At 35.5% G+C, this 19,557-nt stretch overlaps 1 protein-coding gene across 3 annotated transcripts; it reads right to left on the minus strand.

Annotated features, from left to right (window-relative positions):
* Positions 1–395: 395 nt before the first annotated feature.
* Positions 396–19,487, minus strand: POLI (DNA polymerase iota). Of its 3 annotated transcripts, none has more exons than XM_072952201.1 (10): positions 19,379–19,487; positions 17,820–17,942; positions 15,688–15,852; positions 12,830–12,982; positions 9,587–9,823; positions 7,886–8,064; positions 6,970–7,061; positions 4,570–4,700; positions 3,051–3,256; positions 396–1,470 (listed from the first exon to the last, which is right to left on the minus strand). In XM_072952201.1, exons 1-10 carry the CDS (start codon positions 19,485–19,487, stop codon positions 655–657), a joined length of 2,211 nt encoding a protein of 736 aa, XP_072808302.1. In that variant the 3' UTR covers positions 396–654. The 3 variants fall into 3 exon arrangements, with proteins under 3 accessions (XP_072808302.1, XP_072808301.1, XP_072808303.1); XM_072952200.1 differs by having other exon boundaries at positions 19,340–19,487; XM_072952202.1 differs by lacking the exon at positions 17,820–17,942 and having other exon boundaries at positions 19,340–19,487.
* Positions 19,488–19,557: the final 70 nt, after the last annotated feature.

Here is a 19,557-nt window from a genome sequence, read left to right on the forward strand (position 1 = left end):
ATTCCTGCCCAAGTCCCTAGTGGGCCCCTGCCACACAATTTATTCATTCAGTATTTATTGAGCACCTCTGTGTGCCAGGCATTATGGTAGCTTCTAGGTGTATTAAGAAGCATTAATTGAATACACGCTGCTTCAGCATTAAAAAAAAAATCAACTTATCAAATGTACATAGTACTTTAGTCAAAGACATATACATTTTTAATAGGTTAGTTGGCAGTAGAATTCCCCATGGCTATTTCCTAAAGGAGTGAATTTCTTGAGCAATTCTGTATTTCATAGAAAAAACCCTGTTCTTTGCTATAGCATAGCAATGATTTGGCTATTTTACTTTTTATATACAGGCATATATGTCTTCGTCCCAGTGTTTCCACAATATATGGAAAATGTACTAACACTGACCATGATACTCTTTTTATTCAAAAGCAATATAAAATAGCTTTAGAAATATGAGGGAGGTAATAGTTTACATTATTTCTTCTGTTATATTTTTATGCTTTGCGCCAGAATTTACTTCCCATAACTGTGCTTGATCTGGAACATTTTATATTGTATTTCTACATTATTGAAAGTATCTATTAGTGTTCAATTTAAAAGAGCTTAATAAACTGCTAATCTGAGAACAATGGTCTTTCCCTTTTTTCTGAGCATGCTTATTTATGTAGTATGGAAATCTGATCCTGTTCTCTTCCAATCAGCCAACAGTTCTTTTTGTACCTCTTCTGGTAGTTCATAGAAAACTTCGGGATCAATGTCAGAAGGAAAAGTAATTTTCTCATCAGTAGAATCTTGCTCTCTATTTTCTGTAAGTCCTTCATGATGAGAGACTGTTGCCAGCGGTTGCTTATGGCTATCTGTAGTGCGGTTTTTGGAGAAAAGTTGCTCACTCTGCAAATGTGGAAATGAATGGAAAACAGATACAGCAGGGTTTGTATTTGAAAAGTGGAATCCTTGAGATTCTTTCGGTCCTTGACTCATTCGTTCATCTTTTAAGCTACTGTCTAAATAATGTGAATAATCCTTTGGGCTAGACAGGTAAGAGGAACTACTGCTATTTACACCTGATGTTCCTGGTTCACAGGGAGATACAGAGGATATCTGTTTGCTATTGGATAAACGCTCTCTAGGATTTAAAGAGCCATCTTGCATTTGTTTTGTAGAAAAAAAAGATAATATTCCTCTAGAAGCATGTAATGGACAACTCGAACTTCCTTTCCCTTGAGCTTTTTCTTTAGATTTCCCAGAAAGGATTTCTTCTTGAATATCTACTGGAAGCTGCTTAAAGACTTCTCGGTCAATACGCTCAGGAAGTGAGAAGAGTGGGAATTCATTTCTGCCTTTTTCTCTAGAAAACCTTGTAGTATCTGGTGGAGACTCCCCAGCTCTTGTACTCTCAATTCTTCCAGTTGGTAGAAAATCCCAATTTGTTTCTTTGTCTTTGGAAAAATCCTCCATGTGAGTGTCTTTCGTTTTCTAGAACATAAAGATAACAGAATAATTTAGATACCTGATGCCCTTTAAATATACATGCTGCTGAAGTGTGACTATAGCAATTATCCAACCAACACGATTCTATCTGGCTCATAACCGCAATCCTTCTGGTGGGTTCCAAACAACTAGAAATGATTAATCCACCACAATCCGTCACACTATCGTGTGGATCTTTACTCACTATTCCAGGAAGAGGATTTCTTCCTAGATAGTACTGAGCCAGAATATGTATCCAGAGGCCTCGAAAGGATCTTAACAATCATGTATTCAAATTTCCAATTCTGTGAATAAAATAATGGTGGCCTATAAAAATAAACGATTTACCAAGGGTATCTAAAATACATGTATATGCACAGATAGCATCAAGGGCTGGTTTTCTAAAATACCCTACTTTGAATTGTAACATTTAACTAAAAGAAAAACATACTTTTATGACAAAAACCCAATATCATTGTAAGATCTAACACTCTTTCATATTTACATGAAATACAAATTTTAAAATGCCTTCCATCTTAATTTGCATAATTTTTTCACTTATATTTTCCCTTTAGTTTGAAGCACCACAAAAATATATAGACAGTCAAATACAATTCAGAAAACATCAACACAATAGTAACTTCAAAAAAGTAAAAGGAGAAGAGTTTGGGGCCACTGTATCTATTGAGCACCTACTGTATGCCAGACATATCCAAGGTACTTTCACTTATGTTTACCTCTCTAATACTACTGTGAATATAAGACCTTTAATTCTCATTCTACAAATTAATTAAAAAGAAAGAAGTGAACATCTTTAAAAATTTCAGTTAATAAATAGAGTAATTTAAAAAGTAACTTGAGGGCACTAATTGATTATTTCCACAACACTATTCTATTCTCATTTTAAGCTTCAATGGAAATGAAAATATTACCAAAATTATATTGACTGATTATAACAATAAAAATAAAATAATAAAAACATTTTAAATTAAGAATTAATTGTAGGCATAAACAATTTAGTAAAAGATTATTTTTTAAAGCATTCCACACTTACTAAAAAATAGTTTGCCAAGTGGCCATAAATACAGCACTTTGTTTTAGTATTTCAAAATATGACTGGCCTCTGCCTCTCTATTACCATACTCTTCATTTCTATAATTGTAAAATGAACAGCCATCATCTATCAATACAGCTACCAGAATTCACTATAATTTCAAAACCAAGAAAATTTAAATACACTGGGGGGAGGGGTTGCTGGTAGCTTATGTATACATTAACACACAACAAAATTTGATTTCCAGCATTTGAAAATATTTTCTTAGGAGCTAATCATCATATTCCTATATATTGTTATAAAATGTTTACAGGGAACCTCCATAAAGGTTTTCTCTCTTATCCAGTGATGCTTATGTTTCTTCTTAGATCACAGTACAATATACTTAGCAGTAGTAACCATAATATGAAAGGTACTATGTACAAGTCAGTCATTCAAATCATATCACCCAAAAGAATCTCTAAATTATATCAGTTAAACACAAACCTGTATTTGTAATTTAACCATACAAATCCAGTGACAATGTACTTACAAAACTACGCTTGCCAGAGCATGAAGTTGTTGATAATGATGGTGTTAAGTAATAATCAATAGTCCCTTTCTTTGCAGTATTTAATGCTTTAAGGTTACAGAAGCACACACTTAAGAGGGTAAGATGAAATGGCATCTTCACATTCACCATATTTCGAAACAGTTTCATAAGTATATCAACCATTGGGGTCATCACATCATAATTTCCTAAATAAAGTGTTCAGAAGACAATATATAAACATATTATATCATAATTAATATTAAGAGTTTAATGTACTTTATTTTGCTTAGATTAAGAAATTAAAATCCTAAATAGATATCACTGGGACAACTTGACATGTACTGAATGAACTGGGACATATCAGCATCAGTACTAAGTGCTAAACGATTTTTCAGATTTGAAATACGGGACTTTAAGTTATGGAAGAACGCTGAGGTCAGAAAATCTCCCCATAAAGCTATAATACAACTGAAGAAAATGGTAAAAATAACCATTTTGAGATTCTGGAATGAATCAAAGGCAAATAAAGTGAGAAGCACTGATTTATGAAAAGCTGCTAGAACTTAGGTAATAAAGTGAAGACAGCAGCCTTATTGGCTGGAGTCATTTCTCCCATTTACACAGTGCAGTTGGCTCAGTCATTTTACCAGGGTGAGGCTGGCTGTGAAAACCACATCTTTGCTGCCAGAAAGGACTGACCTGATTTGAGGCAGAGAACAAAAGCCCACACCCAGCAGTGTTGCCGGAAAAATGAACAAACTTGGTAGGAAACAAGTGAAATCGCATAGCTGTGGAGCCCAGGGTTGCAGCTGTGGCTGGGATGAGTGAAAGATCAGTGGACCGGCCATAAGTTTAACCAGGAGATCTGGGAAAGAGAGACCCACGGAGGGCCCACATAAGCCCTCCTCAGCACCCACGCCGACTGAGAGGCTGCACGCACAGAGAGGGCCCAGGCTCCCCACACGTCTCTGACTAGAAAGGCAACAAGCATACCAGGGGGAGGTGCAAGAGGGCCCAGCAGAAAACAAAAGCCAAGCAGACTTGAAAATGGCTTAAATTGTGAAAGTGCTCTTCAACCCATGTATGTATCTGCTGACGGAGATGAAAGCCTTCCAGGCTGCAGCATCTGAGCAAACCTTTGACCAATTATTGTCTAACCACCAAACCGTGCAGACACAGGGGTAACCTCCTAAGGGAGCCAAAATAAAAATTTTTAATTTAAATTAAAAAAAAAAAAAGCTGAGCAGAGAAATCAGGAGAAACATATCACAGGGGAGGTAGATTTTGCAGCTTAAGTACAGACAAGTTACAAAGAAAAGAGGAAAAAAAGCCCATAGGGAAAAAGTCCAAATCCAGAGTTGCTACAAGGTTTTCTAGTGAAAATTCCTAACAGAACAAACGTATTTAATAGCTCACTAACACCCTATGAAGACTACCCATCTTTGGATCGTATTTCTAACTCAAAGTCTGTTTTATTAAGAGTTCAACCTGCTAAGTTATCAGAAAATTAGCCCATTACCTGTCCCTAACTTCTGAATTACGTGGGGTGGAATAGGGCACTGCCGACTCTCACGGCTACAGTGCTTCTCGGATGAATACCGACGGATTATTAACCTTACTGTATGTGGCTTCCTCCCATCTTGGCAGACTCTTAAAAATAAAGAGAAAGAGGAAACAAGGAATTAGAAAAAATATTATCTAAAGATTTTTCTAAATGGTATAATATACCTCATTTATCTAAAGGTGCCAGATTTAGTAACTAACAATTATAAAGACAGCTGATAACTAGGCAGTAAAGGTCCCTGAACAGCCCAAGTAAATTTCACGAAGTCTAGGCACTAAACATTTAAATGTAAGCTTAAATGTAGTCTTAACTTTTAAATGTAAGCTCTCAGGCCTCACTCAGAATTGAGTGCTATCAGAAAAAGAACAGAAATAAGATATAATTATAACAAGCCATTTTATATTCCAAATTCAAACCATAACTAAAAGCAACATTTTAAAATCAGCAGGAAATTTAAGAACCTGAGAATCATTCACTGACAGAAGCAAATATATAAAAAATGACATTTTTACACAAAAAAATTACCCCCAAAATTTAATGAGATTATTTTTGTCAAAAAGCACACCCCTCAAATAGATCCAAAGGAGTCAGCAGTATCACCATTATATGGCATATCAGAGCAATAATGTGAAAGATCAATTATATACTATATTTAGGAAGTTCAGAAAATGTCCATGCATCTTAAAAAGCATTCCAGCCAAATGGTCTTAGTTTGGGTGTTGAAAACAAAAACAGAAAATTCACTTAAAAAGTAGAAAATGTAATTAGTAGAGAAAATAAATGTCACCAAAGAATAACATTTTCCTTCCTATGTGTATGGCTATGGATTAAACAATCACAAACATAAAATACAAATATTATTAAACATACTCAAATTGATTTTGAATTATAAAATATAATTTTATAGTAAATAACTATTTTCTTATTGCTTTATCACAAAACCTGTTGACTCCTGCTTTGCTAAGATAATAAAATATCTTAAATGGTTCCTGTAAACATGTTACTAGTTTAAATATCCTCCAGTAAGTTAATATTCAATTCAAAGAGTGTGATTTGGTTCCTATAACTAATTAAAACATACTAGAAAAAGGTTATACTCGAAGCAATCTTAAAACCAGTGCCTAGAGAATGGATTAAAAAGTACATGATTTTATACCTCTTACATACCTATAGTATTAATCATCATATGCTCTAGATCATTCACACATACACAATTACTCTTTTTGCCAGTCACCTAGATGGTATTAAATACCTCAGTCACTAAATAAGGGGCCACTGTGTGGAAGAGGGAATGGCAAGCAGAGATAAGGAGAAATGGTTAATAGTTGATATTTCACAGGTTTTAGAGCATCTAGCCTCATTTCTGGGTTGATTCTTCAAATAAGAGAACCTATAAAACAAACTTCTCATGGTTTCTCCATGTGCAGAACTGTTTCCAATGGCCAGGCATTCACAGTAGTCTTATATTTAGCTGAAGCAAAGCAAATGACCCAGTTTCACTAGCATACTCCCAGGCCCAGGCTGAGTCATATCGCTGAAGCTGGGTCATAGAGCCAGCCAGCTGCATGCAGCAAACGGTGAGCTGCATGGTGCTGCTCAACACATGAGAACCGCCACACATGTGACGGCAAAGTTGTAGGAAATTTCACTTCATCAGTTTTCTGAAAGCTGGAGTCATCCAAAAACCATTTTCTCTAGTCACAGTAGCCATCCTAACATCATTGCAGAAGCACACCTACCCAAAACTGTTAGACCTCTGACACCTGGGAAATAGATACAGGGTGGCAAAGGAGCATCAGAAACCTAGAGGTCTTGTTCAGTTTATGCAATGCTGTTCCTATACCCTTAAACCGCAACTGACACTCTTCAAGTACTTACAGACCACTAACCCTGCACATTGCCACAGTCACTCACTGCTCACACAGTCCCATTTAGCCATTCCCTTCATTGGCTCCATTTTCTTTCATAGTCTGAGGCACAGGAGATAAAAGGGTTCTTCTGCTTTTTCCATCACTGTTACTCTTAATAATTTCCTTCCCTCAACCATCATGAATTTATAGATGCAGAAATTCTGGGGGTACCCATAAAACTCCCTTAGGTAACAATCAGCAGTTTAAGATCTGCAGTCAACCATGTTATGAAAATTAAGACTGGTGGAGATAGATGAATTAAATTTAGTTAAGAGCATCTGTCACTATCTTTGCTATTCTCTATGAAGTAGAGAAGTTCGATGAGAAATCATCTATTTTTAGATGTTTAGTCTCCAGTTAATCAGTAAGTTCCAAAACAGAGCAACAAGTATTCCTTCCATGTACTATAAACAATCTAAGATGACATGCAAAATGGAAAAATCACCTGTTTAAAAGACTAGCAAGTAGTTCTTCAATCTTATTTTTAGCTTCAATTTCTGATGAACATTTTTTAAGTGAATCTTCTTCACTAAAGGACTACCAAAGAAGCACAAACAAGGATTATTATAAACCCAAATAAGCATATCCAATTATCAGTGTTTATGTCAAATAAACATTCAGCAGCCTTTACTAACTCACCTCTTGTGCTTAGTTTGAGCCATTTAGTTCACTTTTATATTAAATCTTTTTATCTGCAAGTTATTGCACTCCACTAGAAAGTACACTGGAAGTCAAGAAAATTACAAAGCTCTAGTATCAACTCCAAGCTTTACTGTGAGATTACAGTGAGGCTCTTAATCCCCTAGGACTTGAATCTGAGCTTCACCTTGGGCAAGTTATTTAATCTTTCTAAAGTACAGTATCTTCATCTTAAAAAAAAAAATAACAGGAGGAAGAGGGAATGAGGGAGGGAAAAAATTTTAACAAATGACAGTACTACCTACCTGGAAGGTTTGTTTTGAAGATTTAATGGGATAATTTGTATAAAGCACTTAGTAAAGTGCCTGTCACACAGGAAAAAGTCACTCAGTGTTACCTGGATGATTACACCTTTCTTCATTTCCTAAATCATTACATTAATCCAAAAATAAGATTTTTAAAAATTAAAATGTTTTGCCTCCTATATAATTAAGTGGCATTCAATCAAAGTGGCTAACTTGAGATTTAAATACTAATTCTTAAGTCAGTGTAAGACTATTTATTAATCTAACACAATAAATAGCATTCTCATAGGGAAGGGAACATGTACTAACCTAATAAGCAAACTAGAATAGAAAGAACAGAGCAGTAAAACTAGAAATCTTTATCTCAAATAATGTGACAACCAGCACTCAATCAAAATAAATACCACCATCATGTACCTGAGGTGGCCCTGAGGGCGTCACAGGAGAGTGGTCCTCTCCAAAACTGAGCTTCTGGATACGCTGAGCAACTGAAATTCCTAATTCCTTTTCTAATATTTTGGATGAAAAAGCCTGAAGATCACGCACATTACTGATACCCAGTGCTTCCAGACGTTTGGCAGTTTTATAGCCAATACCTGAGCAAAAAGAGATGCACGTGGTGTTACACTAGCTTTTCTCCTTAAAACTGGCTAATTAAAATATTATATAAATACATCAACCACATCTTTTGATAGCATAATTGATATTTTGCTAAGATTAAACTTTATGAAAAATTTGGTTCTGCTGCTCAAGGCCTCTGAGTTATGAACCATCTTGAAAACCTACCAATTCTAGTATAATATAGTGAACAGACAACCAATAAATGCTGTCTTGATAAAATGAAATTTTTACCATTTGTTATATAACATTGCAGAACTACTAAAGTTATTATTCATGTAAAGAAAGACTGTCACTAGAGCAATTAAAATTAATTACCATGTGCTAATGATTAGCTAACATGACAGATTCCTATATGCAATACTACACATTTATATCTGGAAACAGTAACCATCCCAAATACAACTTCAAGCCAGAAGAAGAACAAACAAATCTTCTCATTAGCAAAACTCCTATCACAAAGTTCTTACACTACAACTCAGCCACACGTTATCACAGGAAAATTGCTCAGGCAATTTAGTGCCCCTTTACTCCTTTCATTTAAAAAAAGTAATTCTACAGTTGTCTGTTTGCCTTGCACAGTAAAAGAATCAAAGGCAATGGGTGTGTAGGGGGATTATTAAGTGAAGTGACAGACATTTTCACAACTGAAAAAAAGGGCTGGTAACTTGGCAATAAGGAAGAAAAGAGAAAGTCTGTAAAAAAAACGAAAACAAGAATTCAAGTAAAGCCGAGTAATACACAGTCCTCAATTTATTATAACTTGACATAGTGATTATTCTTCAGAATGCAGACTCAGAGTCATCCAAAAACCTTTAACTTAACTATTATACGAAATTAAGGAAGGCAAGGCAGTGTTTAACACATTTTGGAATCCAAACATGGGTTAAAAAAGTAAAGTCATGACATCTAAACATTAAGCTTCAGTTGTCTTAGAAACTCACTTCCCCAGAACCCTATTATAACATCTTAATCCCCAGCAATGCCACAGAAGTGAAGTTTAACATAGCCATTATTGATGGTCTATGAAAACATAAGTATTTGGCCTTCAAAGATACAAACTTGCCCCATGACCTGAATAGGCCACAGAACCCCTCAAGAAAATCAGTTTTTTCATCTTTAAAATAAAAAGTTGACCTAGATGCTTTGGAAGGCCCTTTGTCGCCCTAATGTTTTATATATAATCCCAAAACAGAATTAGTGTAAAACCAACTCCCGTCTCTAGACCTGATGTACAGTCTAAGAGCATGAACCAGGGACTAACAATAAAGGACCGTGTGTTTCCAGGTTATAACATTCATGATCATGTTCAAACTACACAAAAGTAGGTGAGACTATAAAAGCACTTTCATATATTTCCTCATATAGATTCCTTTCAGAAAACATCAGCTTTTTGGGTTTTTATCAGGAGCCAAGTACACAGACTCAAAGAATTAATTACGTGTATCTGTAGTTTTTAAACTTAAAGAAATACAATAAAACCAAATATATTTGTCTTACCAGGGATTTCCTTTATGTGGTTCAAACTATGAATGAGATCTTGAGAACTTTCAGGTAATAAGACTGTTTGTTGATTTGGTTTAAAGACGCCAGAAACTAATTTTGCCAATAATTTATTAGAAGCCACTCCAGCGCAGCCAGTGAGACCCAGCTGAACGTACATGGCTTCCCGCATCTCTGCTGCAATCTGAGATCCAACCAGCAGTCTGACGTGCAAGAGGTCACGCAGGTTTACAGCTATAAAAACAGCCAATTTGGTTAAAAGCCACCATCAAAAGGTTTAATTTTCCTTTTCACAAATGAGTTTTAAAAAGATAAAAGGCATAATTTTCACCCAACTCCACCCCTCAGCATCACGATCCTGCCACCCACTTAACTCATCTCTTTGGGTCTTCACAGGAATTCTGTAAAGTAAGTAACTACTGCAAGTGAGTTCCAAGGACCTGTGACAGTCAGTGCACACTGGCAGTGCTTAATGATTAACAGATTATGAAAGCTGATCTCTCATAAAAAACTCCTATTGGCATTAGTAGAATTTTTATTTATGTTTACCTGCAAGTAATCATAAAAGTGAAAGTATTACATTAATGAGAAAACATTACAGCTTTAAAGAGCTGAACCTAAACTTTACACACTAGTGTTATGTGCTACTGAAAACCATTTTGGATTTGTATATAGTTTAAGAGAACTTTTATTAAAAATGTAGGGAAATTATGCAGAAACAAATTTTCTTAGGTATGAAAATGATATTAGAGTTATGTAAGACAGCTGTTAACTCAGGAGTATTTATTTACATTTGAAGTGTCATGACATCTGTAATTTACTTTCTTTTTTTTTAAAATGAAATATAGTCAGTATACAATGTTATGTCAATTTCTGGTGTACAGCATAATAGTTCAGTCATACATATACATACATATATTCATTTTCATGTTCTTTTCCATTATAGGTTACTACAAGATATTGAATATAGTTCCCCGTGCTATACAGTATAAACTTGTTTATCTAATTTATATGTATTAGTTATTATCTGCTAATCCCAAACACCTAATTTATCCCTCCCTACTCCACTGTCCCTTTGATAACCCTAAGTTTGTTTTCTATGTCTGTGAGTCTGTTTCTGTTTTGTAAATAAGTTCGTTTGTCTTTTTTTTTTAGATTCCACATATGAGTGATATCATATGGTACTTTTCTTTCTTTCTGGCTTACTTCACTAGAATGACAATTTCCAGGTCCATCCATGTTGCTGCAAATGGCATTATTTTATTCTTTTTTATGGCTTAGTAGTATTCCATGGTAGAAATATACATCTTTATCCAGTCATCTGTCAATGGACATTTAGGTTGTTTCCATGTCTTGGCTATTGTAAATAGTGCTGCTATGAACACTGGGGTCCATGTATCTTTTTGAATTAAAGTTCCCTCTGGATATATGCCCAGGAGTGGGATTGCTGGATCATATGGTAAGTCTATTTTAAGTTTTTTGAGGAATCTCCATACTGTTTTCCATATTGCCTGTACCAAATTACATTCCCACCAGCAGTGTAGGAGGGTCCCCTTTTCTCTACACCCTCTCCACCATTTATCATTAGTGGACTTTTGAATGATGGCCATTCTGACAGGTGTGAGGTGATACTCATTGTAGTTTTGATTTGCATTTCTCTGATAATGAGCAATTTTTCATGTGCCTACTGGTCATTTGTATGTCTGCATTGGAAAATTGCTTATTTAGGTCTTCTGCCCATTTTTGGATTGGGTTGTTTGCTTTTTATTACTAAGTTGTATGAGCTGTTTATATATTCTGGAAATTAAGCTCCTGTCAGTCTCATCATTTGCAAATATTTTCTCCCATTCCGTAGGTTGTCCTTTTGTTTTCTTATGGTTTCCTTTGCTGTGCAAAAGCTTGTAAGTTTAATTAGGTCCCATTTGTTTATTTTTGCTTTTATTTCTATTGCCTGGGTAGACTGCTCTAGGAGAACACTGCTGAGATGTATGTGAAATAATGTTTTGCCTATGTTTTCTTCTAAGAGGTTTATAGTGTCTTGTCTTATGTTTAAGCTTTAAGCCATTCTGAGTTTATTTTTATGTATGGTGTTGGTGGTTTGAAGTGTCATGATATTTGTAATTTACTTTCAAATAGCTCATCAATCTATCAACCAAATCTATAAATACAGCAAGATAAAGCAAATGTGGCAAAATGACAACAACACGTGAATCTACAAGGAGGGGCATAAAGACTGTTCTCACTGTACTGTTCTGTCAACTTTTCTGCAGGTTTAAAAAAAAATTTTTTTAATTTTATGGGAAGGAGAAAGATTTCATAAAGAATTAGATGTTTTAGGATGTAAAACCTAGCTCTCTATAATATGTTCTAGCCAACAGAATCCAAGTTTGCTTTAAAAATTATACAGAAATGTATTTGGAATCTTATTACTACCTAGACCTAGAAAGTGACAAAGGAGCCACAGGTACAAAAGACACATGAAAAGCTTCATATCTTCTTCTAAAAGAGAACTGTAGCTCTATCCTTTTCTTCTTTAATATCAGGGAAGTGGAGAGTGACTGAAGATTGATGACACCACCTCTCAAAAAAGGGGGTAAGAGGAAGCATGTGCTGGCTGAGACTAAGGTGCAGGTAGGTCAGGGCAAGTCTTACATGAAAGCAGAGTAGCTTGCCTCTCTTGCTAAGAGTTGGCAAAAATAACTGAACTGATAAAAATGACTGAGCTTGCAAAAGATGGCAGGTAGGCCTGGACAAGCTTCCACAAGGGGTAACTTGGGAAGTTAGAAGGCAAAGCGGGGCCTTGGTGCTTTGGGGGAATAGAAGGGAACAAGTGAAAGAGGCAACAAAGGCAAATTTAGTCTACCTAAAAGTTTGCTTAAAAATGATTTTAGGAGAATAAAAATTACTCTAAAAAGCCAATTCCTGTAACTTCACGATCACCTAAAGAAGTATGACACCTTTAAAAATACCATTTTTAAAAATGGTAACACAGGACTGTGTCAGAGAAATGAGAAGTGCACAAAGCACAGAGCTACTTGTCATCAAAATCTCATTTTCTGCCTATTTACTATGGAAAAGCACTATCTAATTTTTGTTCTCTTAGATTACCGAAGTATGGCTATACCACCAACAAAAGCCATAAAACTTTCAGAAAGACACTGTCACCACATTGAACTGATTGAACATTAAGAAATGTAGATATTTCTAGTTACTAAATAGAATGAATAAGAACCCACTTACCCTGATTATTGTACACGTGACCGGACACAGTCAGTGCTGCAAGCTCGTCACTTTGAAGCTGCTGTAGTCTCTTCCCCACCAGTTCTGTGAGATCCACAAAATTTTCATCGAACCCAAGTCTCTCAACAACTGGACTAAATTCTTCCAATAACTCTAAATTAAAATAATATTGGAGCAGAGATGTAACTGATTATAACTAGGATAGATTTAACTCTTTTATATTTAAAAAATAACAGATTATGTTAAAGATTTTACATATATTCACAGTTCCACAATATCTTTAATAAGGTCCTCAGTTAACTGGGATTTTTTTTTTTCTGCATCACATTCTGAGTAAAGGCAGTATTTTCCAACAAAATAAGTCCAATAATAACATTTCCTGGGCAGATACTCATCACAATATATTTAGCTCCATCTCCTATACCTGTAATTTTTCTAGCTATAGTACATTAAATATCAAAGCTGTAGGTCAAAGAAGAAATTATAGTCTGCTTAGAAAAGTGAAAACAAGTAATATATTTTAGCTATATTCTTCACAATAATTTTTAAGAGGCAAAACAAAATAAAATTTTAAATTTCCAATTAATACTGAGTCAAAAAGAAAAGTCATTTAATTTTCAAAATACACTACAATGCAGTATTTTGATTTGTCATCCTTCAGCTCATTCCTTACGGGCAGAGATAGACCATGACTTACATGTATTTGAATGTCCAGCATCAAGCACAGTACCTAGTTCTCAAGTCAAATGTTTACTAAATTAAACTGAACCAAAATTTGAAATAAGTTCAAAAAGACTTATCAATTCTCATTTTTAGGATTAAAAGTAGTAACTTTGAAATCACTGAGAAAAATTCTCACTTCTCTCTGAATCACCTATTGATACTAGCTGGATGGCAGAGAACAAATTATTAGCCTCATTATATAAAAATGCATAGGTTCTTGAAGTCTTATGATATGAAAGCTCAGAAACCAAAGAGCTATGTCATTCCACAGAGGTGACTTTTTTACACAAATACTAGAAATACGTTCTGTTTTATTGATGCCAACACTGACAACACCAGGGGAAAACAATAAATATAACAACGTGATCTGGTAACCACCAGAAAATCACTTCCGACCCTCCTAGACAAAACCATTTATCTACTCTGAGGAATACTGAGTGTGTCTGACAACATAAAAGGATCCTTTTGAATTTCCCTCATCAATTTCTATATTTTTCCCCAAAAGTATATACCTGATATCCAGCAGTAACAGATAGAAAATAAAAGTTTATCAAAACAATACTATATAATAAAAATAAAGGACAAGGTTTTAAGTACTAAGCTGAAAAGCAAGTTAAATAGAAAATCACGTACAAAGCTGGTGGATCACTGAATAGTGATTGATCCTATTGGTTCTATTACTAGGTCACAGGAATAAATCACTTATCCCACTCCCAAAGTTAACCTCTTTTTGTCAACGTCATAATCAAGATGCATTTATTAAACATATGATTACACAAGGCCAAAGAGAGGAGTCTGTAATTAGAGAAAAAAGCTATCTAGACAAAAATGTATATATACTGTAGAAAATATGAAATAGTAAGGTTATACATCATAAAGAGGTCTGAGATAAGTGCAGCTTAGTATCAGAAAACTCAATACACATTTCTGCATCTTGCCTTTTATTCACTTAACGACAAGGCCTATTTCTATGAGTCAAATAGTACAGCACCAAAGCTACTCTTTTTAATGGCCATATAATAGTCCATCCTAGAGAAGTCGGTTTATTTAGCCATTCTCATCCTGTTGAGCATTTGTTTTCATTCCATGCTAAAATTATGAACCATGCTACAATTAACATTTTCCTACATATATCATTATTTTATTTCTATTAGATAAACCCTCAGCAGTGATCCTACTGGGTTAAAGAATATAGTATGTATCTTTAATTTCAAAAAATGTTTCCAGATTGCTTAAAAAAGGCTGTAATACTTTGTTTCTACTTTTTCTCACATTCTTAATTTTTTTACAAGTGTGATGGATGTAAAAATAATTCAGATTTCCTTAGCACTAATGAATTTGAGCATTCTTTTTCTATACTGTTGGACATTGGGTTTGCTCTTTTTGTCAACTGCCTACTCATATACTTTGTCCATTTCTCCTGAATTTCTTTTTCTTGGTAATTGTCAAGAACTTCTGGATACTTAACTGCTACAAATAACAAAAGAACAAATAAACATAATAGCAAAAATTTAAATAAAAAGCTGATTCTTATACATTTTAAAATTGTATCTACTTGCCACATGCCAGTACACATGTGGTTTCACTTTTCCTGTAATTTACTAAAACACTAAGATTCAAACCCGAACCTTAGTAAGCGGGAGTTTATCTGTAATGCTAAAATATATAGAAAATCTTAGAAAATATTAATATACCCATTATCTTTGCTAATAGTTCCTAACCAGTTTTTAATTATGTTAAACATCACTGAAGCCTCTCTCAATGACCATTAGTGCATTAGAGTACAGCATATTTCTTCATAATTCATTTAAACTTGACATTTAAATTAAAAATTTTAAATATCTGGTTTTCTTTGGTATATCTTCTCCCATTTTCTTCTTTAAATTTTTAAAATATTTTCTTATATTTATAAAAACACCAGTCATGACAGAGTTCAAATTCCTTCCAACTATACATTTTTTTGTCACCATTATTCAGTTTAAGTCATCCTCATGTAAATGTTTTTTTAAAGTGGGAAAGACCAAAAATAAAAAGGAACTGACTTATGGCATTTTATATTTATTAAAAGATGCATGTAGTTAACGAGCATCCTATATAAAAATTAATGCTGAAACTACATTGCCCATAATCTGTACCTGTAACCTTATATGACATCTCTCTGTAACGAGTCAAGTCTTCTCCATTAACTAATACTAGCTGTGGACACTTTTCTTTAGCATCTCTGACATTCATAAGTTTCTTAACTCCAAGCTTCCTAGCTTCATAGTTGCAGGTAACCACCAAATATTTCTGCTGAACCCCTGTAAAAACAAATAAAATGTTTTATGGAAAAACTGAACAGGATTGAAGAAACATCTTAAAATATAATTTACCAATTCCATATTATAAATGTAAGTTGTAATGCAATCTGTTTAGATAAGAATAAAAAGCTCTCAGTTAAAAAAAATAGCCTCTACTCATAAAAGTCCTATGAAGTATGGTTTAACAAAAACGACCACAAACCAACAGTTCTACGGCGTCTTCAGCAAAAAGGCACAAATAAAATTCTTCTAGGGTTGTTTTCAGACAATAGAAAACCAAACTAAGCTATACTAAATTAACTCTATATAACTTTATATATAACTGTAGACCATCTTTTACCAAAAAAAAAAATAAATAAAGCAGATGAAAATAACTGAGTACAATTAACTGGTGGCTGCTTGACATCCTCCCTTATCTTCTGAGTAACTTTCTAAAGAATTTCAAGCAAGGTTCTGTTACAGCTGCCAACCTACAGCAGTTATTAGGGATCTCCCCCAGTAAACGTTCTAAGTACTGAACTGTTCTTCACAGTAATCTGCAGAAAAGATTAGACAGTGGGGTGGAATGAAGAGCCCCCTCCTTATCAGAAAGGATTAAACTATGATCATGTACAGACTTTAAAACTTCTAGTTTATTGGTGGCTTAAAACTGCTAAAATTATTTGCTTTTCTCTTTACACAAGCTGACTACTTGTTCACCACGATTAAAGTAACATTCACCTAAAATACGTAAAACACAAACATGTAGAGGGAAAGAAAAGGTTATGTCCATTCCCCTAATGTAAGACATTTTGTTTCTAAAATTTTGATATTATAAACCAGGCAAAGAAACATTATTTCATTATTTTTGATATGTTTATACCCAAAAATAGAATCATGAGGTCAAAAGTAGTAATTTATGATTCATCAGTTAACTATATAAAAAATCAGATTAGTAACTTCAACTGAAAAAAAGTCTTTTAACACAGAATTATAAGGACTCACCACTATGTCACCAGCCCAAGTACTCATTTATTTCCTAAGTACAAATGAAAGACTATGTTCACTTTCTCTCCTAGAAACTTTCAGCATCACATCCTGGTAATCATTCATTCCTGCATCTTAATTACACAATACCTTTCTATTAAGCATTATTTACAGAGCACCTTGTTACAATGCTACTAATTAGAAATACCTTTAGGAGAAAATTTAGGTCCCCTTATCCTCAGTCCTTGACACCCTTAGGAAATTTTAAAGATCCCAGACTGACTTTGGCAAAACTAGTAATCAGTCATCCCTTTGTTCTTTAATAAATCAGCTTGGTTGGGTTGAATTAGGATTTATCAGAACCAAAGTAGACATCAGAGCAGCAGGTGAATAAAATTGCTCTTTATGCTTATATTAAAAGATAAATCCTTACTACACACATAAAAGAAACTTTCATAAATTTACTTTTCCAGTTTAAGATATAAGAAGAAATGTTAAAATAAGCCAACTTAATAGTAAGTAAATCCTCAATGTAAAATTTCCCTTTGCCTTTTATTTTAAAAGGTACTTACGTTTTTTATGGAAAGCTTGTACTATATGCCTTAATATTTTAGGTTCTGTTCAAAATTCAACTGTTTTGTCAGATGTTACACAATTCAAGAGTTATGGGGAGAACAGATGAAATTTTCCATTAAAATTAATACAAGAGGATGTTCTTGAAGTAAGGTGGTGGTAAAATTTCAAACACTGAGAAAACGACTAAATGTTTATTATGGTCTTCCTGTTCACTTATTTGGCTGGCTCTACCCACCATGTCACATTCACCATTTGTTAAACGAGGCTTATGAAGTTAACACCTGGTAGTGAAGCAAAGATAATTGTCCATAAAGCATCACAGAACTGCTTCCAACATTTACCAATATGATTAATAAATCAGAATATAATAAACATAATAATGAATCCTATTATACAATGAAAATAGTATCAAAGTCCAGAATTACCTAAAGGCTTGTCCTTTAGTTCTGGATTTGAGATCATTTCTACTTGTGCATAAAAGCAATCCAGATCCACGTGTACTATGACTCTAGATGAAGAACTTCCTGCGGGTACCACTTGATCATGAACTGCAGCAAATTATGCAAAGAAATACAAAAATACTTTCAGGCTGCTTATCATCTCTGAGCAATTGCCAGATCCCTAAAACATGGTAACTGAGAAAGAATACAGGGTAACTTTTAAAATTTTTCCTGGGTTTATTACATGTGTCAAAGAATCTGAAAATTAGACATGAGAAACTCCATCTACAGTAGGGTCTTCAGTCTGGTTTACTTAGCATTTCTTTATTTACTGTTTTTTTTTTTCAGAATAGTAATAAAGTTTAGGGGGAAAAAATTTTTAACAAGGGAAGATGCAAGGGGTAATCCTATCACTTGGAAGTTTATAGTAAAATTTAGAGTAAATTGGGAGTAGAAAAGCTTGAACACTGATTTTCAACCAACGTAATTGTTGTAAGTGGCGTGTCCTTAAATTGAAAAAGTAATCTGAAATACAACACGCAGAAGACGGAACCTATGGGTCCCAGTGTACTATATTTAGCTCCCATGAGATCAGGATTATCTGAACCAGATAATGCTGAATACCCAATACCTAGAACAGAACCTGGCATATACTAGACTACCAATAAATACTTGCTAAATTTAAAGATCGAGTAAGTATCTCTTGGATTTTAAAAAGCCAGTTCATGTCTTGGGGGAGAGGGTAGACGGGTAAGACAGAGGAGATTCCAGCTCTTAACACCAATTACAAATAAGGCAGGCTAAATGCAATGTGCTATTCTGGTTTGGATCCTGGAGCAGAAAAAAAAAAATTGCGGAAAAAAAATTGGTAAAATCTGAATCAAGCTTGTCCTGTAGTTAATCGTTATTATGCCAATGTTAACTTCTTAGTTTCGACACATGTTCCATGGTGGTGTAAGATACTTTTCATCTCTCCGTAAGTCTAAAATTATTTCAAAATTTAAAAGTTTTTTAAAAGGAGGTGGGGTGTGGAAGCAGGGAAGGAGCGCCCTGGCCCCAGGTCCCGGGGTTGGAGCGGTACAATGCAGGGCCCAGAAGCTGGAAGAGGGTCACCGGAGAGGCGGCCACTGCAGACGTGCCTCGTCCTCGGTTCCGGTAAGAGCCATCGCTTCCCGTCCGGGCTGAAGCCGGGCCCAACCTCCGCCAAGTGGGCGCTTCCGCAACCATTAGGCGCCCCGCTACCTCTCCGGCTTTCACTGGGCTGTCTGAGGAATTATAAATGCACCCTTCGCAAACAAACTGACGCGCCCACCCACTCCTACTGGGCAAAGCCACCCCTTCCGGGGTCTTCGCTTAAAAACACCAGGCTTCGAGGGCAGCTCTCTCGGCGGAGCCGGGAAAACAAAAGGACCCGCGCGGGGCGGGGACGGTCGCACCCCAACGGCCGCCGCCGCCGCCGCCCCGGGCGTCCGCCCGCCCCGCCCCGTCCCGCCCTGCTCATTTACTCCAAGGGAGGCCGCCGGGCTCCTCAGGCCCCCGCGCACCCGGCGAGCCGCCGGCCACCCCCGCCTCCGCCCGCTCCATGGCTGGAGCCGCGTCCTCTTCCTCGTCGCGGCCGCCTTCCGGCTCGGGCTCCACCCCCCGCCTCTCCATCCCGCGGCGGCAGCCAACCGCAGCGCAGCTTCCGGCGCTTCCGCCTGGTCTCCAGGGAAGCTGCGCCGGG

This window comes from Vicugna pacos, chromosome 30 (assembly GCF_048564905.1).
Source record: "Vicugna pacos chromosome 30, VicPac4, whole genome shotgun sequence".
In the NCBI taxonomy this organism is placed as follows: Eukaryota; Metazoa; Chordata; class Mammalia; order Artiodactyla; family Camelidae; genus Vicugna; species Vicugna pacos.

Bases quoted from the DNA above. Each gene is read 5' to 3' on its own strand.
- POLI (XM_072952200.1), bottom strand. From the start codon at position 19,487: ATGGAGAGGCGGGGGGTGGAGCCCGAGCCGGAAGGCGGCCGCGACGAG. The intron at 17,943-19,339 runs GTAAATGAGCAG...AATTTGCTGCAG, and splicing joins GCCCGGCGGCCTCCCTTGGA to TTCATGATCAAGTGGTACCC. The intron at 12,983-15,687 runs GTACAGATTATG...ATTTTAATTTAG, and splicing joins GATGTCATATAAGGTTACAG to AGTTATTGGAAGAATTTAGT.